The following is a 15,743-nucleotide window of genomic DNA, read 5'->3' as shown; positions in this document are numbered from 1 at the left end:
CCTCCACGATCCCTGCATCAGCTCCTGCCTCCAGATTTCTGCCTTGATTGACTTCCTGTCTTTACTTGCTTCAGTGATGATGAAGAGTGATATGGAAGTGTAAGTCATGTAAACCCTTTCCTTTCCAAGTTGCTTTTTGGTCATGGTGTTTCATGTCAGCAATCGAAACCCTGACTAGTTCAGGTATGATCCCTGGTAGGCTGACCCATGCTTCGGTAGATGAACCCGCACACGTGCACGTATAGGCAGTGCTAACTGAACTCAATGAGTTATAAAAATTAGAGAGCATAAAGTTGGAAGGTGATACAGGGTGAAATTCAGAAAGCATTGGGGAGTGGGGGTGAATATGAACAAAACTGTACACATGTATGATATTTTCAAAGACTACATAAGATCTTAGAATTAAAAATATTGCCCTGGAGAGATGAGTCAGGGATTCAGAGAGGGCACTGCTCTTGGGAGACCAAGTTTGTTCCTTAGCACCCATGTATTCAGGCAGCTCACAAATGCCTGTAACTCCAGCTCCAGAGGATCTGATGCCTCTGAGCTCTGCCAACACCTGCACTCTGTGCATACCCACACGAGACACATATACACCTAACTAGAAATCAATAAACTTAAAAACCCCATTGGGCAACCTCTGTGTCATATTTTGATAATCTGTATTTAATAGAATAGCCTGCAGGGGTGTTTGTGTGTGTGTGTGTGTGTGTGTGTGTGTGTGTGTGTGTGTGTTTGGGTTTAAGGTATCATTCTATAACCTATTTTTCTGTTCGTTCATTCACTCTTTTTGGCTGTTGTTCCTGTTCATCTTTTCTATTGAATTATATAAACATTCTTTAGTATTTTACTTAGTGCAGTTAAAAACTCTAGGGATTATACAATGGAAACTTCTCATCTCCAGCTTCATGCCCATGAAGTTTTATGCTGTGTAGCTCTCTTTATTTGCTCTCCCAGTTTGCAGAGTATCTGCTCTTTATGTCCTCTGTGTACAGATGCTCAGCTCCGAACACACTAGGAAATTGTGCAGTTTTAGTATGTGCAGTTTTAATACGTCAGACATTATTATCTCTCCCCAGTTAGCTGCTATTTCCTTCTCTCCTCCCTTTACCCCTCAAGCTCCCCAGTTTCTGTCTGATATTATTTCCTCTTTGTTGGTGTTACTTTAGCAATTCTTCCCTAGCGGCTCTCCTGATAGCATGGTCTCCTTTCTTAGATATCAACGTCACTTAGCATCATCCCTAAAGGATATTTTAATTGGATATAGAGTTTATGATGAACAATTTTTTCTTTGACACTTAAAAAACACTGTGCCACTTCCAGACGCTTCTGTGGCTTCTGAGGAGGACTCCGTAGTACTACTTTTCAGAGCAGTCCCACATGGCCAGTCTTGGATTCCAGGTGGAGGTCTTAAAAAAGGGGGCCATCTTAGAGATTTGAGGGGCACCATTAAGCTCATAGCCTTAAGTAGGTTGTGGAAGAAGATGTTATCTGGGTTTCAGGGCAGAAAAGTCCACACAGGGTAAGATGGGTCAAGTTGGTACCACCTGAGGTGAAGTTGGGGGCCTCACTAATGATTTCTCTGCAGGGTTGGCAAGCAATCCAGAGTGGCTGTGAGGCATTTCCTCCCTTCTGAGATGGTACAGGGCATCTTTACTCTTAGCCACCATTTTCAGAAAAACGTCTGTGTCCCAGTGGGAAGTTGGCCTAATTTCACAGTGCCTCTTAGTTAACACTCACGTCATTTAACTTGAGTCTGGCCCTTAGCAGCTTGTCACTAAACTCCTCAAAGGAATGGCTAGCCTTTTCCACGGAATGACAGTCTGTTCAAGAAGGTGGACTTCTTCTGGCCATCCTTGATTAGTTGGCAATTCACTGGAATCATTGAACTTGCTTTCAAATAAATTATCTTTTCCCTCAGATGGCCCAGAGAGGTTCTGGGTTTCCCTAAGCCAAGACAACCCCAGGTTTCCACACCTTCCAGGCACAGATTTCTGATGACAGTTCTCTTTAGTCAAAAGAACAGAACCCAGCCAGGTAAGAGCTAAAAGGCCCCAGAGGAGGGAGCCCCCTTTTCCATTCTGCTGTTTACTGGGCCACGGGAAGAATTAGCATTCTGCCTGCAAGCATAGTTCTACTTTTCCTTTTGTTTTGAGAACAGAATCACTCATCTGGAAATTACAGGGTAATATAAATGAGTCCCATGTCCTGTTATTTGTGATGCCTGCTGCTGCCTTAATCACCATCCAAACAAACAGAGGAAGCCTCAAAAGTGGCTGACTGTCATTTTTATCCCATGATGGAGCTTATGATAATATTCATAAAACCAAGCCCAAAGCCTCGGAGAGGAAATCACAGCACAATCAGCATCCAAGACACAACTGGAGCAGTAGCACAGAACCCAGGGCATGGTGTCTGTAGGTGTGGCACTCTGTAAGCAGGCGTGGCACTCTGCAAGCATGTGTGGACCCAGAGCCTTCTGTGTTGGCCACAGCCTTTGCCTATGAGCCTTTCTATTCAGACTTACATTTTTTTTTATAACCAAAGAAATGGTGTAAATGAAACGAGATCTGTCTGTGAAGGCAGAGCTGACACATCGCTCACTCGCTCTCCTGGCTTTGCCTAACAGACTGCAGGCTCTGTTTCCTCCTTTATGATGGTTTCCATGATTGCCCCCACTCCACCCCCACCCCAAATGTTCTCATTGAAGGCAGGATAATGCTACATGCCTTCTACTATAGCGTTCACTTGCTTACTGTATGATTCTGTTAGCAAATGCAAATAGATGGTCCCAGTCACTGGTCCTCACCCTTTTCCTCTACCTGGGAATTGAGAGGAAGAGACACACCTGGGCATAGCTGACGCTCTTCCTCATACATGGCTACCTCAATGCAGGGGTGGGTACAGAATTCTTGCTTATCCTGTTTGAATACCTCCCTTTTGCCCAAACCACACTGAGACTAAGGATTAGGGTCAAAGAATAAACAAGAGTTCAGCTCACATTTCAGATCCAGCAATCCCTCTATTGAGAACCCCGAATACCAGCTAATCTTGCCTGCCACTCTTGATTCTCTTGAACAAAACATAGCAGAGCCATACCCCCCACCTCCTCTTCACCTCAACTAAATGCCTGGGGTTACGGAAACAACTTCATAGCCAATTGGAAAGAGGAGAGCATGTATTTCTTCAACATCAGGTCAAAAATGAAGTGAACATCAAGCGTTCGTTAGCAATGAGTGAAACAAACAATTCCACAATGCAGAAAACCTGTAGACACTTGTGTTCTTTGAGCAAAGCAACCACCAGCACCTGCTGTCCCTGTTCCTTGAGCATAAAGCAGGGCAAGAGGAGCATCTACTAGGAGTGTGGGAGGAGGTCAGGGATACTGAGATTTGATCCCCGGGGCTACTGGTGGGCTGTGTAATCTCAGCTCCTAAGGCATCTCTACTGGAATGCAGGAGCAGTGATAGCCCACTTTACAGGGATTCCATGAGAATGGGAGAGGATCTGTGGTCAGATGACCCAGACATACCAAGGAGCCTGTATACCTTAGCTGTCTCATCAGCACCATGGATGTCAAGCTGTGCCAAAAGCTTACACACTGAATGCCTGGGACTGTCTCAGAAGGAAGCTGTGACTTTTGTCACCCCTATTTTACAGTAGATGAACCTGAGGTTAAGGGCAGTTTGGTGGCCTGTCCAAAAATAGACAAAAGAGAAGAATTAAAGACAGCTCTGTATGACTGACGCCTATGTCTGTCTGTCTGTCTGTCTGTCTGTCTGTCTCTCTCTCTCTCTCTCTCTGTGTGTGTGTGTGTGTGTGTGTGTGTGTGTGTGTGTGTGTGTGTGTGTGTGTGAGAGAGAGAGAGAGAGAGAGAGAGAGAGAGAGAGAGAGAGAGAGCGCAATTCATTTGAATTACAGAGATATACCCCTATACAAAATGGCAAACTGGGAGCTTCATTATTCAGGGATTTTTTTTTCCAAGACAGGGTTTCTCTGTATAGTTTGGTTACCTGTCCTGGAACTCACTCTGTAGACCAGGCTGGCCTCGAACTCACAGATATCCACCTGTGCCTCCCAAGTGCTGGGATTAAAGGTGTGTGCCACCACCGCCCGGCTATCCAGGGATCTTACATCTCTCAACCACACTGTTTCTCTTTTGACCTCTTGGATTCAAAGTTCATGTTTTAAGTCTTCCCAAAAGAAAGCAGAGCAGTAGATGGTCCTGAACACATGATAGGCAATTATGGTGATATTTTATCTGTGTCCCCCAATAAAGTTTATCTGAGGATCAGAGGACAGAGCCAGCCACTGTAGTAAACATGGAGGTCAGGCAGTGGTAGCCTTTAATCCTATCACACAGAAGGCAGAGATCTGCCTGGATCTCTGTGAGTTCAAGGTCACACTGGGAACTTTTAATCCCAGCACTAACCATAAAGGTCTGGAGGTCTCTACAGACAGACAGGAAGTGACAGAGCTGGGCAGGAAGAGGAAGTGATGTAGCTGGGTGGAGAGAGGAAGTGAGATGGCAGAACAGAAAGGCATATAGGCGTGGGTATACAGGAAGTAGTTCTCCTTGGCTGAGGGTCTCCAAGTGGTGAGAATGTGGCTAGCTACTTTCTGCTTTTCTGATCTCTCAGTTTTAACCCCAATATCTGGCTCCAGTTTTTTTATTAACAAGACCGTTTAGCAGTTCGTTCTATAGGCAATCAATGAACACCCACTGGATGTACATGGCAATTCACAGAAGAGAGTGGAATAAAATCCTTTTCAGAATATGTGACCATCAATCTCAAGGCACTGTGCATTCCCCAAAGCTCTGAAAGCCATGACTTGTATAAAGTAAGGTGTTTTTTTTTGGGGGGGGGCAATGAGGATCATAATCTTCAGCTAATAAACATTTTCAACATCACAAGAATATCTTGTGAATGAAAGGAAATCCTTCCAGGGTCTCCAGGTGTGTTAAAGGAATGACTTCCCATGTTGCTGCCACAAAAATCTCCAGAACTGGAGGTTTTGAAAAGTGTGTGAAGCCATCTAGGGTCACAGTGGTAGGAAGGGCTGGCTGCATCTTAGCCAAGGGATGGGACGTTAACAGTTGTTCTGAGTCCCTCTGAGCATTTGAGGGTGAGAGAAGCGAGAACTAACTTCTTCTTGTTGTTTCTATGTAGACATCCACGCAGAGTTGTACAATGGGAACATTTTAGGAAGGAGCAGTGCTGTGGTTTGGATGCCATTCATCCCCTCACGCATTGGAAGTTTGGTCCTCAGTGGGATGGGGGTGAGATCCTGAAGATGTGCATCCAATGGGGAGCAGCGAGACCAACCCCTCTCTACTCTGGATTCTTGACTTGCCATGCTTGCGATGTGACCTTTCACCTCTCCTTGCCTTCCCTCATCTTCATCCTCTGTGCCTGCTCTTTCTCTCCCTATCCTTTACCGTGATCTCTCTCTCTACTTCTTGGCTCCTATAGTGATGCTGCCTCCCACAGTTTCCTCACCAGAGTCTCTTCCCGTCAACTACCAGAACTCTGACTGAAGCAAACAGTTTTTTCTTTATTCTCGTACAGCAATGATTACCTAACTAACTGAGATATGTTCTTAGCCCAAAGCAAATGGGATTGGGAGTGAATGAAAACAAAGGGCGGGGACTCTGATTTATTTCAAGGAACTTTTAGCTAAGACTTTTTTTTTTCCAGCATGTTCATATTTCTGATCTTAAAGTAAGGGAGAGAGTGAATGTATATTTTGCTTCCTTTTGATTCAGAGTTGAGCAATGGGGAGGTTGGGCTGAGGCCATGTATGGCTATGAGGGAACATTAATGTCAACAATGGCAAAAGAGATTTCCTGTGGTCTTAAACAGCTTTGGTCTAGATCTGTGGGGTTGCATGGGGAATTTGTACTTAAATGAAAGGAATCTCTCATGTTCTAAGGGATTAGAACAGACTCTAAGGTTAAGGAAGACTGCATTTAACTTCCCGCCTGCCACTTCTTTGAGTTTTCATAAGCCTTAGTTTAGAATAAAAACAATATGCACATCAAAAGGATATTGACTTGATGATCTGGGATAATGCACACAGAAGTACTTAGCTCAGTACTCAGTGTATATGAGTAGGAAACTCCCAATGAGTGTTGGCCACCACTGCTCTGTTCTCTGTATAACTTATTCATATTGCTTTTCTGTCAACATATCGTTGTAAAGTGATATGAAGTTTCAGACACATACGGTGATTAACACCTAAGTTAATGGTGGTTGGCTCCCAAAAATACCGCCCCCCCCCATCACCACTCCCTGAGTAGAACAAGCCAGACTGTGTTGCAGGTAAGAGAACAGGGGCATGGGGCCATGAAGGCTGTCCTGTCTCTAGTACTACCTAACTTACCCTGCAGGAACCCAAAAGAAAAAACACTCCAGAGGAAGAGCTAGGCGCCAGGCTGACCATGAGAGAAGGCAAGAATATGCTTGGCCTGTGTGGTCAAGTTCATTCATATACTTGTTGGGGAGGACACAAATGGACTTTGCAACCTTATGGGTTGTGAGCTACAGGTTGCAAAGTACTTCTGGAGGAGGCTGGGAGGCGCAGGACCAGGCGAAGGGCTCAGAACTTGTTGTTTCAGAATAAGCTCAAGACCAACAGGCGTCACTGTCTGACTGTTTTTGCAGGAATGTTGTGCACATGGAAAAGTGGTGATGACCCTAAAATGACCTCACATGTGTGAAGCCTTAAGTTCTTCCCTTAGAACCGACTGCCCCCCCCAAACACGGAAAATCAGATCAAAGGAGATGTCTGGCCTGTCCTTCCTACCTCACGCCCCATGCCACACTTGTTCCTAAGCCATTGGCCAACACACCAGCCTTGTGTTAATAGAAATATCAGAGGAAGTTAAAACAGTCCAGACTTGCTCACTTTCTTGTAGATTCAGACTGAGCAACTTTGCAAATGGCTATAGAATTGTGTCTCTCATGGCTTTCTCCTCAGCGGACAGCTGCTCTAGAGCTACCACAGTGGGTGGGTGGTCTCTTGGGACTTCAGGCATGAAGTTCTACTGAGGGAAGTAGGTGTGTCCTTTATGGGCCCATGAGGAGGCCTACAGCAGAGGACAGAGTGCCTGCCTGCCTGCCTGCCCTGGACTGGAGGAAGGAGGCTGGTCTGTGGGTCTGTAATGCAGGTTCCCCTGACTGGCATTTCATGCTACTCTCTCTACTGCTCTTCTGTCCCTTGCACCCGAACGGTCTTCAGTGAGCTCTCGTCACTCATCAATCTGTGCATTCCTGGGGAGACTGAAGCCACTTACTTACCCTTGCTTTCCCAGCTTATCGAGTTTAGCACAGTGATTGCCTACTTGGGTGGGTCGTGTCAAGTCTGATGACGTTTGACTATTCTTGACCTTCAATATCAGCTTCATGACTACCTTGAATGCCATAGGTATGCAATGAATGCTCACCACGGAATAAACACATGCACGGATGTAGGTACTTTAACATAAGAACCGCCAGACTAGTAAATCCTGATTGTTCAACCATGGTACAAGGGGCCACGATGCCTCTGCTTCACAGAAGAAGAAATTGAGATAATGTAAGGACAGGGCTCAGCACAGTACTGGTGGGTTACTGATCACTCAGTAACAACTGAGTATGGATAGAGTAATGATTGGGTAACAATGATGCTATGACTACCTAAAGTCAGGCAGTACCCCAACACCACCACCAGGGCTTGCACCCAGACTGGCTTAGCTCCTTGGCTAATGCTGGCCTTGCTAAGCAGTATCTGTCCTAGCAAAGCAGGAACTAGAGTCCTCTGTATGGAGACCACTGTCAACAGGGTAACACATGCGCATGTTCATGTAAACACAGACTTGGCAAGTCCCACCCAATGGATCACCTCACTGGTGAGACACAAAACTTTAGGGCCACTCTTAAATGTTTCAGGGAGAGGGTGTGTAGACACATCCTACAGATGCCTGCCATGCTTTGTTAAATAGAGGGTAAATGAAAGCAAGCACTGTGAGGCAGGGGCATGGCTCCCACTTACCTCTTTGCTCTGTCCTTCTCATCTTCATCCATTAGATTTTCTATGCAGTTTTGCCTGCAAAACAAAACAAAATCTGATGGTTGCAATCTGTTTCTAGATCTTTCTTACAGGTCTGTATGGTTGTCATTATTTTGGACTTATCTAACATACATGCCTCAACTCAGTGATCCTTGAACTTACTGGCCACAGCAGCCTCCCTGTATGCTCAAAACTTACTGAGGATTCCCAAGTGTTTTTGTACCTGTGAGTTCAAACGGTTATGTTTCGGTACAAGCATCCGTGGCATTGAGCATGTCTAACCTGGTGACATGGTGGCACACTTGTCATCTAAGCAGTTGTTGTTTGCTTGGAAACCACACAATCAAAATGAAATGGCAGTGAACCCTTTTGATGGGGCTGGGGAGGTGGCTTGTGGGTAAAGTGTTTATCATGAAGCATGAAGGCCCGAGTTTGGATTTCTAGTACTTGTGTGAGAGCAGAACATGGCTGTGTGTGTGTGTGTGTGTGTGTGTGTGTGTGTGTGTGTGTGTGTAACTCCAACACCAGGGAGCACAAACGTGCTAGGACTCATGGGACCTCTAGTCTAGCCCAAACAGTGAGCTCCAGGTTCAATGATGGACCTTATCTCAAAAAGAAAGAAAAAAAAGAGGTCGATAACAATAGAGAAAAGGTATAATACCCTCTGGCCTCCATATGTGCCCAATAGGCAATGCACTTACCCATGTATGTGCACACACATAACACAAACACATACACACACATCTCATAGTATTTCAGGTATGTTTATGATTTTTGTATTGAATCACAATGACAGATACTTGTAGGTTGAAAGCTGGACATATCTGGTGCTATTAGAGTGATAAGTCACTAGATGCTTAAGTAGCTTCTAGAAAAATCCATTGTAACTCCCAGGGAATAATTCTTTTTTTTTTTTTTTCAAAGCAAACAATCACTGTTTTTTTTTTCTTTCAAAAATGTATCTAGGTGTCTATTGGTCACATGTTGAGAACTGTCCTTGAGACCCCTCTCAACGAAGCAGTGTCTCTATCTCAGACTGACCCCAGTGAGCTCCTCCTGGAAGATGCCTGTGATAGCTCAGGGACACTGCCCTTGACTTTGTCCATTCAAAGACACAAACCCTCTAACACATGACCAGGAAGACTCAGTCCCAAAGAAGGGTGACCCATAGTCCTTCCTTAAAGCTCATGGATGTGAAAGACTATACAATAATCTGGGAATGTTCTTGTATCCCCAAGTCTGTAGGGCCTAGCTCACCCCTTGGAGCCTCTACTCTGGGCCATGGGCTTAAAGTCTCTCAGGCTCCAAAGATGACAGTTTCCCTTTCTACCCTGGGTGGCCCTGGGTTTTCCTTCCAGAGCAGAACACATCCTCGATTCCTTCTTCTATCATACACTACCCTGCCTGCCTAGGGTGCTCCCCTAAAAGCCAGTCAAGGAGAATCAGTCTCAGAGTGTCCATGAGGCCAGAGCCTGCTGGGGGACTAGAAGCAGACAGTGTCAGTGTCAGAGAGGGCAAAGGGGCTGAGCTAGGGTGGGGTCACTGGGGACAGTGAATCAGCCTCACCCTTGTGGTTTGCTCTTCCCCAGCCATCTGAACTCCACACTTGGCAAATGCACCAGCCACTATTCCACATCTTTGAAGTTTTAGATGAAAGCGTTACTGAGGCGTTTTCCTCTTGTGATCTCAGTTGCTTACATGCACAAGCACAGGCACGTACCTGAACCGGAACAAAGGCAAGAAGTCCTGCAGCCACGGCCTGCTTATCGACATGGCCCTTTCGGGGAGCGGCAGGAGGATTTAGGGGTAGACTCACAGGGGACCCCACTTAACAGCTGAGGTTTACATCACATTGAGGTTCACTCCTGCACAGGCGTGCACTCAATACTTTCCAGATGGAATCTGCTCAAAGCTTTGGATGACAATGCATTAGGAGCATTCAGTGATGACCTGTCTGGGTCCTGTGCTGCTAAGGGCGGTGACAGTGGGAAATGTCCATGGGAGGAGTGAGGGTCCACTAATTGGTGTCTACAAAGCCCCTGGGCAGAGCACACTCACAGGAGGGATGGCATGCCTCGGGTACTAGATCCTGACTGCATGAGTGGGATGGACACATCATCAACCAAACATCCAAAGGTGACGAATAGTGACTGTTTATCTGTATTCAGAGCTATTTGAATCCACAAAGCCTGGGGGACCTGCACTTACGTCTTCTCCTTCCTCTCCCTCCCATGTCTCTGCCACCATTCCTTTCCCTGGCTGAGCCTGAGTAGCCAAGTTGCTCCTCTTGTAAAGAAGAATCCAAGCTCCCCAGCAACACTTGCCCAGGAATTCCAGAGGCACTCTTGTCCCCACTGCTCATCACCTCTGTCATCTCCCATGTCTTTTCCATGTATTACTTTCTTACTATAAAAGCTGGTGAAATATGCATAATGAACCACATTATGGTAACTACTCTGGAATATGAGTTTCAGTGGCATCATGTTCATCCGCCCTGCTGTACAACCACCTTCACCATCCATCTGCAGAACTCTAATCTCCTTAAAGCTCAAACTTATATCCTTATCCCCCACTGTCTCCAGCCCTAGCAACCATCACTCTATCTTCTGTCCCCATGAATTTAGATTACTAATGTGTTACAGTATTGTCCTTTGCAGATGGCTTCTTTTGCTTAGCATTAATGCCTGTGAGACTTTTCTATGCTTTAGCATGTGTTAGCATTTCCTTCCTTTTAAAGGCTGAATAATGTCCCACCGCAAGCTATAGGACATCTTGTTTATCCACTCATCTGTCAATGCACACTTGGATTTAATTAAAGGACTAACATTAATTCAGGAAGGAGAAGAAAATGGAAGAAGAAGGAGGAGGAGGAAGAGAAGGAAGAAGGAAGAAGAGGAGAAGAAGGAGAAGGAAGAGGAAGGAAGAAGGAGGAAAAGGAAGAAGAAGAAAGAAGAAGGAGAAGAAGAAGGAGAAGGAAGAAGAAAAAGGAGAAGGATAAGGAGGAGAAGGAAGAAGGAGAAGAAGAAGGAAGAGGAAGAAGGAGAAGGAAGAAGAGGAGAAGAAAAAGGAAGAGGAAGGAAGAAGAAGGAGAAAAAGGAGGAAGAAGAAAGAAGAAGGAGAAGGAGAAGGAGGAGAAGGAAGAAGGAGGAGGAGGAAGAAGAAGAAGAAGAAGAGAAGAAAAAGGAAAAGGAAGGAAGAGGAAGGAAGAAGAAGGAGAAGAAGGAGAAGGAGAAGGAGAAGGAGGAGGAAGAAGAAGGAAGAAGGGGAAGGAAGAAGAAGGAAGAAGAGGGAGGAGGAAGAAGAAAGAGGAAGAAGGAGGAGGAGGAGAAGGAGAAGGAGAAGAAGAAGAAGGTGGCTTTAGAAATCTGCATTAAAGAAATAATGGCGGAATATAATTGCTTTATGCAACTACATAGAGTTCCAACAAGGAAGCTTTTGAGCAGCCATTTTCTCATGATCATAGAAAGACAGTGAAGAGAAAATTGCTGTGAGAAGAAACTTTCTGTCTGGAAGGAGAAACAATTCTGTTTGCAGCTGGAGAAATACCCACTGGTGGGATTAACCACCAGAGTGGAGCGTGAAGGGAAGCAGAGGTCTTCGCTTCAAATAACCAGTCATAAAGCTTGGGAAGCAGGGACCCCCCCCACCCCCTACCCCCAGATGACAGATGCTGTAGTGTGGATACTTGAAGGAGGGCTCACTTACAAAAGGGATATTTGCAAAGGTGTGTCGGCAATGGATAACCAAAGTAAGATGGTAACCACCAGGGTTGGCAACAGTAGAGGTAAGGAGTAAGAGGAAAATGGTTTCCCACACCTGGAAGTGACAGACACCAGGGGAAGCAGCCTTTGATAAACCAAGAGACAAACCAAGAAGGGATCCAAGAAGCAACTATCCTTACCTCGTTCTCCCCATCTCTCCAAGAGAACCTACAAGAAGGGAGGTTACTGTATATAGCTAAGCAAAGAGGCAGGTTTAGCTATGCTTGGTAGGAACACTCTCTGTAGCGGAACAGCCTTCAGGTTGGAAACATCTGAAGGGAGAAAACTACAATGGACATTTTCTGCACATACTGTCAATACTCACACTCAGACCAGCACGGGAGGCTTTGCCGTTTCCCTTGGGGTCCTTGACAAGACCATGCTCATGCCAACAGTTGAGTTTACAAAGCCAGGTCCACAACTGGCATAAAAACAGCTGGCAAGCCTTGAGCATAGTGTGCCTTCACAACTCCTTGGACCACAGTTAGTACACAATATATTCATGAGGCATGAAGGAGAGACAGAGACAGGGACAGGGATGGGGGTGGGTAGGGAATATCCTGGGCTGACCCCCTATCTGAATCTCCTGTAATTGCTAACATCACTCTCCAAGAGCATGGAGAATCCAGGGTAACACCATTTACGTAACATATTTAAAGGTACAATTATATCCTCAAGACTAAAATTAAAGAAAGAATTGCTGTGTATGCAGGAATTACCTGCTAAAGAGAAACCTTCTGGGACAGAAATGATAGCCTATGACAAAGGATTCCTTTACCACTTCTCAGCCACAGCCAAGTTTTGGAAAGCAAAAGCTCCTATCTCCATCTAGTTCCATGGTGGGTGTTGGGAGAAAGCTGGCCACAGCCAGCCTCTGTGTAGGGGTTAGAAAGGTACCTCCTAGCAGGCTGCATGGCCTGCCCACAGATGCAAACTCAGAGGACAGAGTCCTGTCCCTGCATCGGGCACAGACACTTTCCTCCATTCACTGTTGCTCAGGGTGGCTGGATTTCTACCTTCTGTCAGACTGATTTAAATGTAAATTTCCACTGTTACCCATTTGCTCCATGACATCAATAAGCCCCTGAAATGTCACCCTGTTTCTCCTATTCTAGAGGGAGGCTACACACACCAGGCAGGAGATGTACCTGCACAGCCAGGGACCCGGCCTGATGCCCAGCACACACATCATCTCACATCTTCCTTGCCCCACCATTCTGCCCTTCACCCATCTTCTGTCTGATGGGTGACGTCATTCCGTATGCTGTGAAAATGGGTTGCTCTGATTGGTTGATAAATAAAGCTGTTTGGCCAATGGTGAGGTAGAATAAGGTTAGGCAGGGCATTCTAAAGAGAGAGAAGGAAGGAAGAAGGCAGAGCAGGGGAGCCGCTGCTGGCCGCCGCCAGAAGAAGCAAGATGCAGGTACTGGTAAGCCACGTGGCAAAGTATAGATTACAGAAATGGGTTAATTTAGGATGTAAGATCTAACTAGCAAGAAGCTTGAGCAAGTAGGTCATACACTTGCCTCTGTAATTAATATAAGCCTCTGTATGTTTCATTTGGGTCTGAGTGGCTGCAGGACCATGGGGCCATGGGAGTCGTGCAGGACTAGGAAAACTTTCAGCTACCTCTGACATTAAGTCTGTTAAGGCTGGCGATGCCAGCATCCCATTTTGTTTGCCTTGAATCCTCTTTTTGAGTGTAATGTACTTTAGTCTTTATTTTTAAAACTCTGTATTATGGAGTACAGTATGATGTGCCAATACACCACCACACTGAACAATGGAGTATTGCAATGATCAAATGGAGTAATTTGGCATCCTTGCCATCCCAGACAATTAGCATCTTTCTCTTGTTAGTGCTGGGGATTGAACCCAGGACCGTGCACATGCTAGGCAAGCATTCAACCACTGAGCCACAGCTCCATTTATCATTGCCTTGCTGTAGGGACATTCAGAAACCTCTCTGCTAGTTATTTTGGGACTTCCAGTATGTGACTGTTGATGGCATCTCTCCACTGCATAGAATGACACTGGAGCTTATCCCTGCCTTCCATCACCTGTAACTCCATGCTCACTGATGGGTTTATCTCCCCTCCCCTCCCAAGGTCTGTCTTCCCACAGCCCTGACAATTTCCAGAAGACTTCTGGTCACACTCAGTACCCTTCTGGTCCTGTGTGGTTAGCTAGTTCTGCTTCCTGGGCCCAGTACAAGTTCCTCAGCCCATCTCACTCTGTTCAGTGCACCAACAGCCACCAGTGATCCTGGAGCTGTGGAGGTAGCCCGCGGCTGGGGCATCTGTATCTGTGTGCCACTTGGATATAGAGCACTCCTCCCCAGACATCATCTTTCCTTTCTCTGTTCAGTGGCCCTTATGTGAAACATTAGATCTGTGTGACTCCAGGACTTCTATCTGTTTCACCCCGTGGTGACCCTCTCGTGTGCAGAGAGTGACCTTCAAGGGCTATCTATCTATGTTGTTACTAATGACAGAGTTTCATCCTTTTTCATTTCATGGATAATATTGTATTCCATCGCTTCGTCCACTGTTGGACTTCGGAGTCGATCCCAGTCATTGTCTGATGTGAATGCCGCTGCCATAAATATCCGAGTGGAGATACAACTTCAAGACGTGGACATTGTTTCCCTTGAATGTGGGCCCAGTAGTGAGGAAGGTTGCTTGATGCCAGGGTACTTCCAGTTTTAAGGTTTTTTGTTTTTGTTTTTGTTTTGTTTTGTTGTTTTGTTTTGTTTTGTTTTGTTTGAGCTGAGGATCGAACCCAGGGCCTTGAACTTGTTAGGCAGGCACTCTACCACTGAGCTAAATCCCCAATCCCAGTTTTAATTTTTTCAAGGAAGATCCATACTATTTTCTCTTTCTTTCTTTTTTTTTTTTTTCTTTTTCGAGACAGGGTTTTTGTGTGTTGTTTTGGAGCCTGGACTAGCTCTGTAGACCAGGCTGGCCTCGAACTCACGGAGATCCACCTGGCTCTGCCTCCCGAGTGCTGGGATTAAAGGCGTGCACCACCACCGCCTGGCTCATACTGTTTTCTGTGCCGGTCAAAGCCTTCTTTCCCTCACATCTTCATCACCACTTCCATCTCCTGGTTTCTGACCATGGTAAGACCTGGACTGAAGGGCTATCTTGTCCTTTCAGAGCATGTTTCTCTAATGCTCAGTGACGTGGAACATTCTTCCATATGCCTGTCAATCAGCTGTTTGTCCTCGAGGACTGGGAAGGACATGATTTTAAGTGGCATAAGGCACACTCAGACAAGAAGCATCCAAGCTCAGTCATGTGTGGGATCTAAAACGGTTAATGTCAGGGCAGTAGAAAGTGGCAGGTTCGCTCTCACATCCGAAGGCGCGGCAGAGTGCGGCTGCATCAGCCTTCCTAGCTAGAACCCCGGCTCTGCCCCTGCTCATGTGATCTCACGCATGTGTGAAGGCCCAGCCCTAGTTCTCCGTCTGTGAAGTGGGGACGACAGCAGGGCCTCCATTTCTGTGCTTAGTAGGTGAGATGAGCAAATCCACAAGAAACCCCAGCATAGTCCCCGGCACAAGCAAGCCATGGAAAAAACGGTAGCGACTGTTACTCCCAGTATCAGTAATGATACCTAGTCAAAGGTTGGCAGTGGAGAGTGGCAATGAAGGGAGCAAGGTGTCTTTGGGAGAAGGAGTATTGCTTTTACCTACCAGTGTCAAAGTGCGTATGTGTGTGTGCATGCATGCACTGTTGATAATGCACATACACATATGCACACACACACACACACACACACACACACACACACACACACACATGCTGAATGGAAGAGAGGCTCTGCTGATGATCGTAGGGACACACCACAGGCCATTATGAGGTTGGGAAGGAGCGAGCAAATGCAACGGAAGACATAAGAATGCAATAAACATGGGCAGGAATGACT

At 46.0% G+C, this 15,743-nt stretch overlaps 1 protein-coding gene across 3 annotated transcripts in view; it reads right to left on the bottom strand.

Moving 5' to 3' along the window:
• Nucleotides 1–15,743, bottom strand: part of Npas2 (neuronal PAS domain protein 2) — a 178,891-nt gene that overhangs the window by 95,875 nt on the left and 67,273 nt on the right. For all 3 annotated transcript variants that reach the window (XM_036167234.1, XM_036167232.1, XM_036167235.1), the window contains one exon: nucleotides 8,035–8,088. In XM_036167234.1, the coding sequence (XP_036023127.1) occupies nucleotides 8,035–8,066 (32 nt within the window). In that variant the 5' untranslated portion in view covers nucleotides 8,067–8,088. The remainder of the gene's footprint in view (nucleotides 1–8,034; nucleotides 8,089–15,743) is intronic.

This window comes from Onychomys torridus, chromosome 18 (genome assembly GCF_903995425.1).
Source record: "Onychomys torridus chromosome 18, mOncTor1.1, whole genome shotgun sequence".
Lineage (NCBI taxonomy): Eukaryota > Metazoa > Chordata > Mammalia > Rodentia > Cricetidae > Onychomys > Onychomys torridus.
The sequence above is the reverse complement of the archived record's forward strand: the minus strand, read 5'-3'. Positions and strand labels throughout refer to the sequence as shown.